Source organism: Leuciscus leuciscus, assembly GCF_965113295.1.
Source record: "Leuciscus leuciscus genome assembly, chromosome: 5".
Classification (NCBI taxonomy): Eukaryota; Metazoa; Chordata; class Actinopteri; order Cypriniformes; family Leuciscidae; genus Leuciscus; species Leuciscus leuciscus.
In genome coordinates, this window is record NC_138729.1 from 11,289,818 (window position 1) to 11,304,869 (window position 15,052).

At 37.7% G+C, this 15,052-nt stretch overlaps 3 protein-coding genes across 3 annotated transcripts; 2 read left to right on the top strand and 1 right to left on the bottom strand.

The window, feature by feature from the left end:
* Nucleotides 1-181: 181 nt before the first annotated feature.
* gig2p (grass carp reovirus (GCRV)-induced gene 2p) lies at nt 182-1,772 on the top strand. The gene is made up of 2 exons (XM_082170109.1): nt 182-322; nt 872-1,772. The coding sequence occupies exon 2, from the start codon at nt 891-893 to the stop codon at nt 1,536-1,538; it is 648 nt and encodes a 215-aa protein (XP_082026235.1). The 5' UTR covers nt 182-322; nt 872-890; the 3' UTR covers nt 1,539-1,772.
* A 497-nt stretch (nt 1,773-2,269) lies between these two features.
* On the bottom strand, nt 2,270-3,795 carry ufc1 (ubiquitin-fold modifier conjugating enzyme 1). The gene is made up of 6 exons (XM_082170112.1): nt 3,631-3,795; nt 3,353-3,420; nt 3,205-3,268; nt 3,046-3,122; nt 2,847-2,937; nt 2,270-2,728 (listed from the first exon to the last, which is right to left on the bottom strand). Exons 1-6 carry the CDS (start codon nt 3,751-3,753, stop codon nt 2,648-2,650), a joined length of 504 nt encoding a protein of 167 aa, XP_082026238.1. The 5' UTR covers nt 3,754-3,795; the 3' UTR covers nt 2,270-2,647.
* Nucleotides 3,796-4,220: 425 nt separating this feature from the next.
* Nucleotides 4,221-14,141, top strand: LOC309499088 (mitochondrial import receptor subunit TOM40B). The gene is made up of 10 exons (XM_082170106.1): nt 4,221-4,364; nt 4,623-4,818; nt 4,942-5,009; nt 5,123-5,215; nt 6,174-6,275; nt 6,363-6,468; nt 10,223-10,345; nt 11,238-11,314; nt 11,406-11,508; nt 12,436-14,141. The coding sequence occupies exons 2-10, from the start codon at nt 4,674-4,676 to the stop codon at nt 12,573-12,575; spliced, it is 957 nt and encodes a 318-aa protein (XP_082026232.1). The 5' UTR covers nt 4,221-4,364; nt 4,623-4,673; the 3' UTR covers nt 12,576-14,141.
* Nucleotides 14,142-15,052: the final 911 nt, after the last annotated feature.

Consider the following 15,052-nt stretch of genomic DNA (forward strand, 5'->3'; position numbering starts at 1 on the left):
GCTGGGGCGGGTCTACACTATTTGATTGACGTATCACATTAATTTAGCTTCAAAATTGTGAGCACTTTCAAGTATTAAACAAATGCATGGTGAACCACATTGTTTGACTTCCCCTGATGAGCAAGTGAAACACAATTTTAATCTTTATTTTAATTTTAATTTTTTTAAGGGATTTGTACTACCCCTGTCCCCCAGCAAAACAGGAAGACGTGTTCAAGAAGAATTGAAAGTGAAACCTTCCTGTCCTGAGTATAACCAAATAAGAAAGTTCAGACTCGGAGTTTCATGTAATTTCTTGTTCACTTGCGCGAAGTATTTTAAGGTAGGTTTGTTTCCTTTTAGAATAATATATAGGGCTATCTTGATCAATGAATATGTCGAGAAAATAAAATGTATTGTTTTACACGAACTATATTACTATAAAACTTTAAAGCTGACTCTAAAGTAGCCTAAATAATGGACAGTAGTAGGCTACATTAGGAGTGAAATATTTGGATTTGGACAAACTGAATTTATGTTTCATTTTGAATATGTTTGGCATTATTGCTAGAAATTCTAAATGTTTTTTTCTTATAAACGTACAATTAATTTCTTTACAAAAGTAAAATTCCCTTTATTATATAAGCGAGGCACAAGGTGGTTACTTTTAATAAACTATAATATTGATTTATATTGAAACATTGATTTGTTTAACATTTCTAACTAACATACATTTCCTTACTTTTATTTGTTATGGTATAGTTTTGTTGACTTTGTTAGTATTCTAAATTATAGAAAATAGTAAAAAAGACTGAGCAGATGTGTCCAAACATTTTACTGGTAGTGTCAAACTGACAAGCAATTTATTTTTATTATTCCATTTAATCCACAGGAGAAATAAATAAATAAAAATGTCATCCATCCAATTCTTTGGCTGGGAGGCGTTCTATGATGAAGATCGTCATCTTCAGGCAAACCAGGAAGCCAAATCAGGCAGACACTATACTATGTATCACGGCACCTCTGTGCAACAAGCTCGTCAGATCATAAGAAGTGGGTTCAAGCAATCAGCAGATGGAATGCTAGGACCTGGAGTTTATGTGAGCCGTGACCAGAAGAAAGCAGAGCGCTATCCTCTGAGATCACAACCTACTGACAGAATAGTGCTTAAATTAAGCGTTGACTGTGGAAAAATCAAAAAAATTGATAAGGACAACCATCCCATGCAGAAGACCTGGAATAGTCATGGCTATGACACTGCCTGGGTACCTCCTAACTGTGGCATGAAAGCTGTGCCTAGCGGTCTAGAAGAGGACTGTGTCTTTGACCCAGCGCGTATCGAGGTCACAGATATTGCTCTTGCACCCAACATGACCATCTTAACTGAACTCAAACAGCTCATTGCTCAAAACCAAAAGGCTCCAATAAATTCAAACACCTCAGGTACTTGTACAGTGTGCAAGTTAAAAGTAGGTCCTGCTCATGCTGTACAGTTATGCTGGGGATGTGGAGAGACTATCTGCGCTCTCATGATCAAACACAAGTGTGATCGCTATTAATCAGAACTGATTATGATTTAGGCTTGTTTTAGGCTGTTTTGTTGACATATGTCAATTAATGTTTACAGTTGAACTGACATCCACTTTATCTGTGTATATAAGATTTGACTTTCCTCATAAGTTCTTCTCAGGGACACACAATCATCTTTGACATTCATCCTCTGACAATCACTTTTTTTCTGCTGTTGTGGCACCATATGTGATGTTATAAAAAAACTGAAAGTATATGTACATATATTGATTGCCAAAGTCTAAATTAAGATTTTTAAAAAATGTATACAAAAAAAAATTCCATCCATTTTGTGCAATCAGACTAGTATGTTAAATGTTTGACAATAGATGATCAGAGCTATTCCTGTTCTTATTACACATGCAAAAGTAATGAGGATTTCAATTGCAAAACCTGTAGGAATGTTTGTTATAGTCATATTTCATGGGCCTCAATGATATCTTTAGAATATCTGTTCTTTTATTTGATTTATTTGTGACATAATATTTCATTATGGAGTAGGAGTTAATTATAGAAATCATTAAATCTTTATTTAATTCACCATTACACCCTGAAGGAACTGGGAACCTCCTGTCACTGTACCTTGTCATCTAAAAGACACGTCAGATTACTAAATACCTAGTAATTTATAGGATGAACAGTAACCTACTACACACATTTTTTTTTTAATTTTCTTATTTAGAAAGCTGGAAACAGAAAAATTTACAGATGAGAAAGTGAATAATTTGGCATACTATGATTTATTTATTTTTTGTAAGCTATAAAACTTAAATTAAAAGTTTAACATTTTAAATCATATAGAGGTTTCCCCAAGACCACAATTTAAAATGGTCCCGCATTTATTTACATACCAGGCTTTACTGATGAATACATACACATTCCATTGAACAGGCAACAAACATGACATAAAAAAAATAAAAAAAAACAGATGTACAAATGTGAATGTGACATACACAGTTGCTATGAGGTTGCAAACAAAAAATTTGAAACCACGGGGTGGTAGGTAGCCATGATTTAAAAAAAAAAAAAAAAACGTGTTAAAACCTCATTTGTGTTTGCATCATTAAGACATGAAATGCAAGGGATGCTACAGCTACTTTTAGCTGTTTTGCTGTTCTTTATGTTCAATTATGCCTTTTGCAATGAGGTCTGGAATCTCAACAGCAAGCCATGGTCCAAGCTTTGGAAAGAACAGAGATTAGATATTAATATGAGATGCAATAACTTCAAAGCAAAACATTAGTTTAGGAAATGAAATGAATGATTACATATCATTTTAGACATGTAACCTTACTTACTCCCAGAGCCATTAGATGAGCCAGACCAAATTTTGGGACATTTCTTGCCCACAGTGGCTTGAAGTGGTCTGTTAGGCAGATTTTTCCACCTCTGTGACAAAAGATGGTTTTGAAAGATCATTTCACAATAAAGGTACATTTTAACCCAATATTACATAATTGTGATGAAATTGAAAAACTATAAACACATGAAGCGAACCTGTACATCTTCGCTGTCTTCCCATCTAACTCAGGAATGGCCACTTCAGGAGCTGTGGCAGGATATGTAACTGGAATCTGGAAATCAGGATGGAGTTAAATAGGTTATATTTCAGGAAATTAAGTTAAATGTACAGTAAGTGAGTTCAAAATGTCTTACATCAAACTCCATGTCAAATTCATATTTTAGAAGCTCGTGAATATACCAGCATTTTCCAAACCACCTACACAGAAAAGGTAGCAAGATGTTAATGAAAATACAATAGCTCCTAAAAAGAAGATACTAGTTAAATGGTAATAAAACTGACCTTGTGCCCTCTTTGTTGGACTCTAAACGGAACCAATCATTGTCAGCTGCTTTGTTATTTTCAACATACTGCAAGGCAACGCAATTATTATATTAAGCGCACATATTTCGTAACATGAAGTTTATATATGGTTTGTATGCAAACTGTTAATCATAAATGATAATGAACTGTATAAGTCAATAAGACTGAACACTTTTAGCGTAATGACACGTATGGTTATTCGTTCGTACAGCTAGCATCGTAACTCCCTATGCTTTTGCTACAATACAATAACTCACCTTTATGAGAGCTAAATATTCTTCTCGAAGTCTCTGAACCCATAGTTCTTTGTCTCTTGGTCCTGAATTTGTTTTTAAAAGCGGTATATCAGAAACTGCCTTTCTAGTGGCTTCATCTGCCATGTTGACAGTTGCGATGTCCGATTCGTAAACGAATTGTTCTTTTGAGTCGGATCTTTTCGGTGTATCTTACTACACAAGTGCTACATGTGCTTACAGATGGATTTATTGGAACATGGCACGCCAGGGACCACGTGATGACGACTGAATCGATTCTTTGAAATGAACTGTTCAAAAGAACCGAGTCGCAGAAATGAGTCATACCACGCAGGAGAACCCAGTGTACGTGCTCCGTGACGTCAGAATCTGTTATTTAAAGTGAAGTTTATTATTATAAGAGCGTACATTGTATTATATCACAACAATATATTATGCTAGTAATACAGCTTTGCATTACGCTTCATTAATTCTTCAAATGTCTTGTTTTCAGCGGTGTGCAGAGTGAACAGCAGCATGTTTCTGCACGGAGGTGTTTCATTGCTGCTCCTCTTTAAATGACTGCACTGATCAGCTGGTTCCGCCGCTAGAGTCTGTAGTTGAGTTGTCACTACATCCCTCAGCATCCTTTCACCTTACTCTCTTCCAGCGGTCACTGCATGTAAAAGCTATATTTCAGTATGATTTCAGGATATCATTTTTGCATACTGTAACGGCACAACCCACATTTATTCAGCGTAAGTAATGCAAGAAAATGCATGTTTATTGACGAGCTCAAATGTGCAGGTCATTCGTTATTATCATGTTGATTCGAGTACTTGCAGAGTTGAAAATTATTTACTCCCCCCCATTATCTTTTCTTATATCCTTTTTGTGAAATGTGGCCGATATTGTAATTTCTTAGTAAATGAAGAATGAAGAATGCATGATCCAATGTTTTGTATTATTAAATATGTATTATTATTATTATTATATTATAATTTTGTCTCTCACAGTTCAGAAGATCAGGTTGAAAGTGTGGTCCTCTCATTTGGCTCTGGGTTCCCATGGGCAGTGTGCTGGCCTTGTCAAACCGGCCAGGGCGCCAAAACTTCCCATTTCCACAAGATAGACCCTTGTCACGGTGGGATAGGAGAGATGGACGGCTGCCTAACCCGGGAAGCTTTGATGGTCTTCATCGCAACTGTAAAGGTCTGATACTCTTTTCTATCTCTGTTGATTTTTTTATGTATTTAAAAAAAATTCAATTAAAATACATACATTTTAAGTAAAAAGTGGTCTATTAGAAGTCATTTTAATTGCTTGTGCTTCTAGATGTATTTCCACAGCAGATTGAAGGTGTAAAACTGGTGATAAATAAGACCCTAAGCAGTTTTTTCAAGGTTTGTTCATACATGTGGTTTAATTATGACACTGTTCAGGACAGTTTCACTCATTTTAATGAACATTTTCAGCACAATTTAGCACTAAATATTTGTGTTTCTTCTCTCCTCAGGTCAGTCACACGTTTCACCTCAGTGCTGTTGCTCCGTCCAGTTATCGCTTTCACGCTGAACACCTACAGTCAGACACTGACAGCAAAGAAACGGTAAGAATCTGACAGATCTGGATCATGTTCAGTTCTTTTTTCTTGCATCTGTTCCTGTTCAAGTGGTTTTCTGTAGCATTACAGCTGAGGTTAGGGGATTTAACAACATCCTTATCAAAAATCCTTGGCAAGAGGTACAGTATGTTACAGTATGACACAGGGGTGTCGATATTTGTTGTATTATTATTCTTCTTCTGCATGACAATTTGATTGGGTTATCCTGCAAATTACATTACAAGGTTGTGTATATTAGTTAAGCAACTATGCTGTCACATATTAAACACAGAAATTCAGCACTTTTCAGCTGGAAAAATTGGACTTGTGATTTTTGTTTAGGAGTATAGTAATAAAGACAATAATAAGAAACTTCATTTTTATATAGCGCTTCTAAAGGTGCTTACACTCACACACAAACAAGAATATACATTATATACCATTCAAAATGTTGGGGTCGGTAAGTTTCTTACGCTCATTAATTAATGGCCCTTCACACAGAATGCATTTTTGCGGTTAAAAACAAGAGACGCATACCTTTTAAAAGTATGTCAATATTCTGCCAAAGATTACTTGATAGGAATGTTTTGTTCTGGGAACATTCGCTACTTTATAAAGACATGAATATCGACTGATGCTGACTTTTGACATTGTTGGATAACTTGAATGCCTTTTCTTACCAAATTGTAGAGTAGGCTTTGATTTAGGTAACTTATTTAACATTAAAAGTTAGTTATTTTTAGCTTATGACTCATACTGCATATTAAGCAATGATTGAATAAATAAAAAACCTGCAGTACAAGTTACTAGGTTTGTTCGAACACATTTCAAAAGCAGTGCATCTTAATGGGCAGTAATGGACAGGTTTAAATAATAATGGACTAATTGCCTGAAGTGTGTTGGGTATATATGCATTGGATAAGTTATGATGAATTTACAATCCAACGATTTTCTGTGTATAAAGGACTCACCTATGCTTATTGGGGAAATGGACTCCTCTGGCAGCTTAAATGCACACTCTTTGTTTCATCTGAGTGAGAAAATAAGAGCTAAAGCAGTATTTCAGGTTAGTAGCAGTATGAAATATTGCTCTAGTTTAATTAAACACTTTTTAACAATGTGGTGTGGACTGACTTCATATACTTTTATATAGACTCAACAGGCACAGTTTGTCACATGGCAGTTTGAGACTGAGTATAGAGGCAGTGACTTCACAGCAGCGATTACTTTGGCCAACCCTGACGTTCTCAGGGAATCAGGTATGATCGCGTGTGTTCCTCAGTACAACAGATGAAAGACTGATTTATACATGTCACAGGAATGTGTTTTGGTTAGAACAACACAATGCAGAACAGGTTTTTCTGCAGGTTCCCTTGTACGTCATTTTGCTGAATTGTTTAAACATTTTTTAAATTATTTTCAAAGATTTTTGAGTAGCACTGCATTCATTTTAAACTCCATAAAAAAAAAAAAAATGTATCAGTTGTTTTTTTGTCATTAGTGGGTCTGTCTTTAATAGTATAAGATATGGTTTACAAATCTGGGGTTTCCGGAGAGAACTGCAGGCGGTTTGTGAGTTGATGAAAACCAAATAATTGATTAAAATGAAAAAAAATCTTTAAAATTAAAGATTATAATGAATAAATAATTTTAAAATAGAACCTGCTGAAATAATAACACTTACTAAAAGTGATTATTTTGTTTGTTATTTTGTTTACCTGCATGCCATCTGACCATTAACCGACATAAAAGAACTTTGAACATGCGAATGTGTTAAAATATTGAAATATTACCATAAACGTTTAGGGTGTACTTCAAGTGAATATTTTAGGTCAAACTGGTTCGGCAACGCATAAAGGCCCCGATGTACTCACGGTGAAGTTATTTTTCATTCTTCGCTTAAGAGTAAATCAAAGTTTGAAAAACATGAGCAGCGATATGCTGTAAGCGAACATCTGAGGTTTGAGAAGCCCAGACTCACACCTCACACCCGCTCTGATGTGCACTTCACACATCCACCATCACCTCCTGCAACCCCTCTCCTCCCCCCTTCTGCCATCCAACCTGAGCTTAAGGTCTGTGTGGAGGACGTGAGCCGAGTCTTCAAAAAACAGAAGACTAGGAAAGCTTCAGGCCCAGACGGCATCTCATCTGCTTGTCTAAAAGCCTGCGCTGACCAACTGGCCCCAGTCTTCACGCAGATCTTCAACAGATCATTGGAGCAGTGTGAAGTTCCCTGCTGCTTCAAACGCTCCACTATCATTCCGGTTCCCAAAAAACCTAAAATCACTGGACTTAATGACTACAGACCTGTCGCTCTCACGTCTGTGGTCATGAAGTCGTTTGAAAGACTGGTGTTGGCCTATCTGAAGGACATCACTGGACCCCTTCTGGATCCCTTTCAGTTTGCTTACAGAGCAAACAGGTCTGTGGATGATGCAGTCAACATGGGACTGCACTATATCCTGCAACATCTTGACAGACCTGGGACTTATGCACGGATCTTATTTGTGGACTTCAGTTCGGCCTTCAATACCATCATCCCTGATCTTCTCACAGCCAAACTGACTCAGCTCTCCATGCCATCCTCAATCTGTCAGTGGATCTCCAGCTTCCTGACCGACCGGCAGCAGCGAGTGAGACTGGGGAAGCTCACATCCAGGACCCTCACCATCAGCACTGGCGCCCCCCAAGGGTGCGTTCTCTCCCCACTGCTCTTCTCCCTGTACACTAATGACTGCACTTCTAAAGACCCCTCTGTCAAGCTCCTGAAATTTGCAGACGACACCACTGTCATCGGTCTCATCCAAAATGGTGACGAGTCTGCTTACAGACTGGGGGTTGAACAGCTGGCTGTCTGGTGCAGCTATAACAACCTTGAGCTGAACACGCTCAAAACAGTGGAGATGATTGTGGATTTCAGGAGAAAATCCCCAGCACTCCCCCCTCTCACCATCATGAACAGCACTGTGGAAGCAGTGGAGTCATTCAGGTTCCTGGGCTCTACCATCTCTCAGGACCTGAAGTGGGCAAATCACATTGACTCCATTGTGAAAAAGGCCCAGCAGAGACTGTACTTCCTTCGCCAGCTGAAGAAGTTCAATCTGCCACAGGAGCTGCTGATCCAGTTCTACTCAGCCGTCATTGAGTCTGTTTTAAGCACTTCCATCACTGTCTGGTTTGGTTCAGCTACCAAATCGGACATCAGGAGACTACAACGGACAGTCCGGACAGCAGAGAGGATTATTGGTGCCCCCCTGCCAACCCCCCAGGACCTGTACTCTTCCAGAGTGAGGAAGAGAGCAGGTAAAATCATCACAGACTCCACTCACCCTGGACACCCCCTGTTTGAACTGTTACCGTCAGGACGGCGACACAGATCACTGGCCACAAGAACATCCAGGCACAGGAACAGTTTCTTTCCACAGGCCATTTCCCTTCTGAACACTTAACATGCCCCCCAAGGCATATGCCTGTAAGTGCAATACTCCCACTGTCTAGTGCAATATTCTCTTAACTCAGGTGATATTTATATTTATATTATTCATACTACTCAAAATACTGTAAATATGTTCATAATCTGTAACATGCACTAGACTCCCACTGTCTAGTGTAATATTCTTTAACTCAGGTGATATTTATATTTATATTATTCATACTTCTCAAAATACTGTAAATATGTTCATAATCTGTAAATGTTTATTCAGACTAAACCCAACTGTGACCCCTTTTTTTTTTTTTTTTTTTTTTTTACTTTTTATACTATTTTTATTTTATTTTTTTTAAATATATTTTATTCTTAGAATTTGTATTACTATGTTTCTTGTTGTATTTGTATTTGTATTTGTATATGTGCACTGGAAGCTTCAGTACCAAGAAAAATTCCTTGTGGGTGCAAGCACACTTGGCAATAAAGCTCTTTCTGATTCTGATTCTGATTCTGATTCTGACACCGCCCACACTACTGAGAGCAGCTTTTAGTTGAATATGTAAACACGCGCTGTAAGAAGGCGGACAGCTACCTATTACATAATTGTCACGGACCAATGGTAGTACGAAGTTGTTTACCACCAATAGCAAACTTTTCCATAAAGTTCGCTTTGAAATGCTGTTTCGAACTCCCAAAGGAACTCCAAATAGACTTTGATTTGGCCTGATGTTGTTCGAAATGTCACATCAATTCGTTCTTTGATTTCGCTTGAAGTATACCGGGGCCTTAACACCACATTAAAGCACTCAAAACACCTTAACAGCTAAATAGCAACACTCTGACAACTCCTCAGACACCCTAACAATCACATAGCAACTAACTAAAACCACTCAGAACACCTTAGCAACCTTAGCAAGCTTAGAACCTCGATTCAATCGTCAGGTATTTGTGTGTTCACACGATTTGATTCTATTATCGATTCAATCTTCAGTTCTTCGGACGTTCACACGATTTGATTCCAATCTCGATTCAATCTTCAGGGCTTTGTGTGTTCACACGATTCTATTCCAATCTGGATTCAATCTTTAGGTCTTCTTGTGCTCACACAATTCAATTCCAATCTGGATTCAATCTTCGTGTGTTCACACGATTTAATTCCAATCTCGATTCAATCTTTGGGTCTTCATAAGTTCACATGACTCGATTCCAATCGGGTGTCCATTCATGTTTATTTTGTGCTATAACTAAGAGATGATCGGTTTACATGCTGCTTAAACCGAGGCCACCACAGCGATCTGTCACACCCAGGGCCATACCCTCCATTGAAGTCCCCGAGGCCCAGACCTCAGTATATTTCCGAGGTGTATATAATTAAAGTTGTGAAATAATTGCCTAATATTAATTCTACTTTGGTGCTGCAAGGATATTGCAAAACGCCAAAATAGCCGACCTTCTGCATAGCAACAATTGCATTAGTCTCATGCTAAATGCGTGTGAGTTGGCAGCCCTGCTCACATTTAAAAAAATGTAAAACTCTAGTTAATGTTGTTATCTGTTTGTGCCTTTTTTTTTTTTTGTGCCAGTTATCATGGTTGCACACTTTCTTCAAAGCGTATCCCCGCAGCTGGTACTGGGGGGAGAGCTGGTGTACCATCGAGGTCGAGCAGAAGAAGGGGGCATACTTACCCTGGCAGGCCAGTACTCAGGTTAGATTGGTCTTCTGCTTTAGTTCAATGGTCATCCATTTGTTATACACCAGCGTAAGAACTCTTACGAGATCAAGAAAATATGATCATATAACACCGATTTTATCATCACTGCATTGGTTACCTATAAAGTTCCGTATTAATTACAAGGTATTGCTACTGACTTATAAAGCCCTAAACGGCTTAGCTCCAGTCTATTTAACGGATCTTCTATCACCCTATAATCCATCGCGCTCTTTAAGATCACTAAATTCAAGGCTTTTGGTCATACCTAGGATATCCAGAACCACCAAAGGAGGGAGAGCATTTTCACATTTGGCTCCAAAACTCTGGAATAGTCTTCCTGATACTGTTCGTTGCTCAGACTCGCTCTCCCAGTTTAAAACTAGATTAAAGTCGCATCTCTTCAGCCAGGCATTCATATAATCCCACAGTTCAAACTACAATCCGGCCTCTAGATCATAAATGCCAGAGGAGAACTGGCCCCCGACTGAGCCTGGGTTCTCCCAAGGTTTTTTTTTTCTCCATTAGGTCACCTGATGGAGTTTTAGGACACCATTAGGTCACTTGATGGAGTTTTTCGGTTCCTTGCCACTGTTGCCTTTGGCTTGCTCAGTTGGGGATATTTTGGGGATATTTAATTTGATTTTATCAATCAATAAATTCCTCTTGAAACAAACTTTGTTGTATTATTTAAATTTAATACTGTGAAGCTGCTTTGATGCAATCTGTATTGTGAAAAGCGCTATACAAATATACTTGACTTGACTTGACTTGACTTGACTTGACTTAAGCAGTCACTTCTTGAGTGAAACTCATCCTATTTGTTTGTACAATGTTCTGTTTCTCAAAGGTACTTAAAGCTCAAATGTCATATCATGTTGTGCCTTAGGGCCAAATTGGGTTGCAACTCTGAATGCTGGTAAAGGAGGTGCACATGCTAGCTACTACCACAGGGCCAACAAACAGGTATGGTGGTGTTGATGGATATGTTATTGTTTCAGTGACAAGACACATCAATAGTTTCGTAAAGCTGCAGACTGTTAATTCATCTCTGCAGATTCAGGTGGGAGTGGAGTTTGAGGCAAGTACTAGGACCCAGGAGACAACCTTCTCTTTTGGTTATCAAATGGAACTTCCAGAAGCTAAAATGGTCTTCAGAGGTAAGAATGGCAGATATACTGACTGTGCAATATATAAATATCAAAACATGCGGTAACTGGCTTTCTTTTTCTTTTTCTTTTTTTTTACATCAATTGTCACTCTGTTTTATTAAATCTTAGCATAGTTGAGCCAAGCAATCTGCCTTTTGCCACAAAACTGATCATAAAAGACCCAATTTCAGTCCAGTCTGAATTCTGACAAAATGTGAACCCTTTCTCTTTTTAAACCTGTTTTAAACATTGACTCTTACTCAGATTTGTGTTTTGATTTTCTTACTCCTCATTTTAGATGGCAACCGTAGTGTTCATGAAGTAAAAATCCTATTCAAAATCTACAGACACAAAATACTTGCTTTCAGTTGGAAACCCTGTCATTAACAAAGTTCTATACATCTTCCACCCTTTAAATCCAGAGAATTACACAAAAATTTCACACTGCAGAAAAATACAGTAATACAGTAAAATTGAGAAACATTTGTGCAATTTAAAATAACTGTTTCTGTTTGAATATATTTGAAAATGTAATTTTCATTACATTACTGTGATGAAAAAGCTGCTTTTTTTAGCATCATTATTCCAGTATCAGTGTCACATGATGCTTCAGAAATCATTCTAATATGCTGTTTTGGTGCTCAAGAAACATTATCAAAAACTGTTTTGCTGCTTAATATTTTTGTGAAACCATAATACATTTATTTTCTATTCTTTGAATAGTATTTATATGAAGCATTTATTTGAAATGAAAATCAATCATTAAAAAGGTATTAATTTCTTTAGAAAAAAACTTTGAATGGTAGTCTATGTATATATTGCAGAATATAAAACTTGCAGCCATTGTTGAGTCAGTAGTATTTTAAATGCAAAATGATTAAACTTATGATTAACATGTAACTCATAATTTTGTTAATCATTTTGATGTTTTTTTAGGAATGTTGGACAGCCGCTGTATCATTGGTGGGGTTCTGGAAAAGCGGCTCTACCCTCTGCCTGCCACCTTGATCATGGGTGCCTTTGTCAACCACAGAGCGGACAAGTTGCAAGTCGGTCTTGGGGTCAGTGTTGGTTAGATACGAATCCTAACTCAATATAAGCACCGCTTAAGACTTTGGGGACCCCAGAAAACCACCTTCATGTCTGCCCAAAGACACTGGTCCACCACAGACTACGGACAGAACAGGAAATCCAACCAAAGCCCTGTTTGCCATACTGGACAATCATGCCGTTCATGGCCAGCAGGAATGAGGGCTAAAAAAGACCAGGAACACAAATCCCTCTGTGTTTGTTCCATCCTGTTTCAAAGGCTTAGCTGTTTTGGTCTTATGTATGCCCCTAAGTAACCTTAGGTAAATAACTGAGGTATGTTCACAGATTTTCTTTATTTAAGAACAAGGTGGCAGCCTCAGCATCTGTTGGCAAATACCATGCAAATGCAGTGACGTAAACGAGTGTCGCAAAATTTCCTGTGACATCTCTATTAAAGATCTATTTTTTGTAGCAACTCCAGTTATAGTTTAGACTCTAATATCAATGTGCTAAGCCAAACATACTGAAGATTAGCAAAGTGGTCCAAAAAATTTTCATGTTATCCCCTCAATTGACTTCCATTCAAATAAAACACCATTTGCTCTCCTTCTTAAACTAACCTTTACATCTCTTCTTAGGGGACGGACCCTGGTATAAAGGCTAGTATGACAATGGAAGGAAACAAAGTGACAGTGTGAACTGTACAAGGATGCATTATACATGAGATATTACAGGACTTTTTTTCTGATTTGACTAAAATCAGACTAGAGTTAGAGCTGTGAAGTGGTAGTGCATTTTTGTATGAAGCATAAGAGCCATCGGCTCACAGGAATGCAGGTGTGAATCCGGCCTGCATCATATTGGCCACATACACATTGTGTCAGGAGTGTCAACCGCATGTAAATGCGGGAGTATATCCCTTAAATTAACATGACGTAAGGCCCGTTCACATGTAGGATGATAACTGTAACTATAAAGTTTTAATATTTCTTATAATTCTTTGAGAATAGTGATATTCCACACCACTGCCAAAACAAAAATGACAAAGAGGAGCGATATCATTGGAATCACTTTCAGAATGATTTTCCCAGCTGATCAACTATAAAAAACATTTGAGAATCATGTTAAAAAAATTGCTTGACTTTAAAGAGCTTAAGCATTTAAAACGACAGATGACAACTGCAGCTTGTGCTTATAATAAACAGAACATTATTGTCTGTGAGTGTATACACTTATTTAGCTATCAATAGTTATGATGCCTGGTGTGAAAAGGCATTTACTTCCAAAATTGCGATGATTGACAGTGTTAAAGGTGCAGTAAGCGATTTCTGAGAAATACCGTTGTAAGTGGATCGGACCGAGCTCCAAAACACTCTTGTAGCCAATCAGTTTACACTCATTAGGGGGGAGGTTCCTGTGTTGCATAGCGTGTTTGTGAATTTGGGGGTGAAGCTATCAAGATAGGAGGGTGATCCTTTTTAGGAAGGGATGTGTTTGTTCTGTTCTTGATCAACAGCGTTTCTCAGTAATCGCACCTTTAACAATAGAAACGTTTTTGCATCTTGCAGCCGTTTGGTATTCGCTTTTTTTAAAGGTGCAGTATGTAACATTGACAGCTAGTGGTTGAAATGGGTACTGAAATAAGTCAAAATTCAAAACTATTGGAGAGAGTTGTTTGCCCCGCAGAGATCTGCGATCTCTGACCCAGTTCGTTTGCTGGCTTTTGCTGGCTTTTTTGCCAACTGGCAACCCGTGGAGTCAAATTACTATTTGGTAAATTGGCAGTGGGCAGAATCACACAGACCAAAACAAAAGCAGACACTGGCTGTTGCATTCAGCGTTGTTTTTCAGAGAAACGAGTATGTAAACTTAGCATGTTTCCTAAATATCTGCAAACATATTATGCTATTTTAATTGCTTTAGTACAGTCAAGAAATTACATACAGCACCTTTAACCATAGTAATGTTAAATACCAAAGGCTTGTTATGGTGCGTACAAGTCCTCCTGGGAAGTTCGTATTTACGAGTTGAGAAGTCGGGTTTATGATGTCAGGTGAGTTTAAGATGGCGGTTAACCTTCTCTTAATTAACTACACAAGGTTTTGAAACACTACTTCTAGAAAATGAAGAACAAAAAATGTGCAACAGGTTTATTTCGCTTTTTAAGGTTTTAATTTTTTTTTATTTATGCAGGCACTGTAAACTTTATCAGTACACATTATATTGTCATATTACAATGCTATCATATTTTGTGCAGGAAATTTTCTTATTTTGTTGTAAATACAAAAGCCTGACAATGTCACTGCTAAATACCTCTTAATATTGTTGTATTACGCCACATTTCTCACTGACACGCCCCCAACTCGTAAAGAGCAGAGTTTAAAGAAAATCTCAAGCTTCCCAGTATTTATAACTTGCGCTCATTCTTGTGCGTTCAACTCGTGAATACCACAATCTTTCCGACACGACTTGAATGCACCATTATGTCTGGCAATTTTAACTAAACCCCCATAAACAAAAT

Coding starts and splice junctions, on each gene's coding strand:
- gig2p (XM_082170109.1), top strand. CDS start 891: ATGTCATCCATCCAATTCTTTGGCTGGGAGGCGTTCTATGATGAAGAT.
- ufc1 (XM_082170112.1), bottom strand. CDS start 3,753: ATGGCAGATGAAGCCACTAGAAAGGCAGTTTCTGATATACCGCTTTTA. Junction 3,123..3,204: donor AATTTGACATGGAGTTTGAT/GTAAGACATTTT, acceptor CCTGATTTCCAG/ATTCCAGTTACATATCCTGC. Junction 2,729..2,846: donor CTCATCTAATGGCTCTGGGA/GTAAGTAAGGTT, acceptor TTCTTTCCAAAG/CTTGGACCATGGCTTGCTGT.
- LOC309499088 (XM_082170106.1), top strand. CDS start 4,674: ATGGGCAGTGTGCTGGCCTTGTCAAACCGGCCAGGGCGCCAAAACTTC. Junction 5,216..6,173: donor ACACTGACAGCAAAGAAACG/GTAAGAATCTGA, acceptor CTGTGTATAAAG/GACTCACCTATGCTTATTGG. Junction 11,509..12,435: donor AGCTAAAATGGTCTTCAGAG/GTAAGAATGGCA, acceptor ATGTTTTTTTAG/GAATGTTGGACAGCCGCTGT.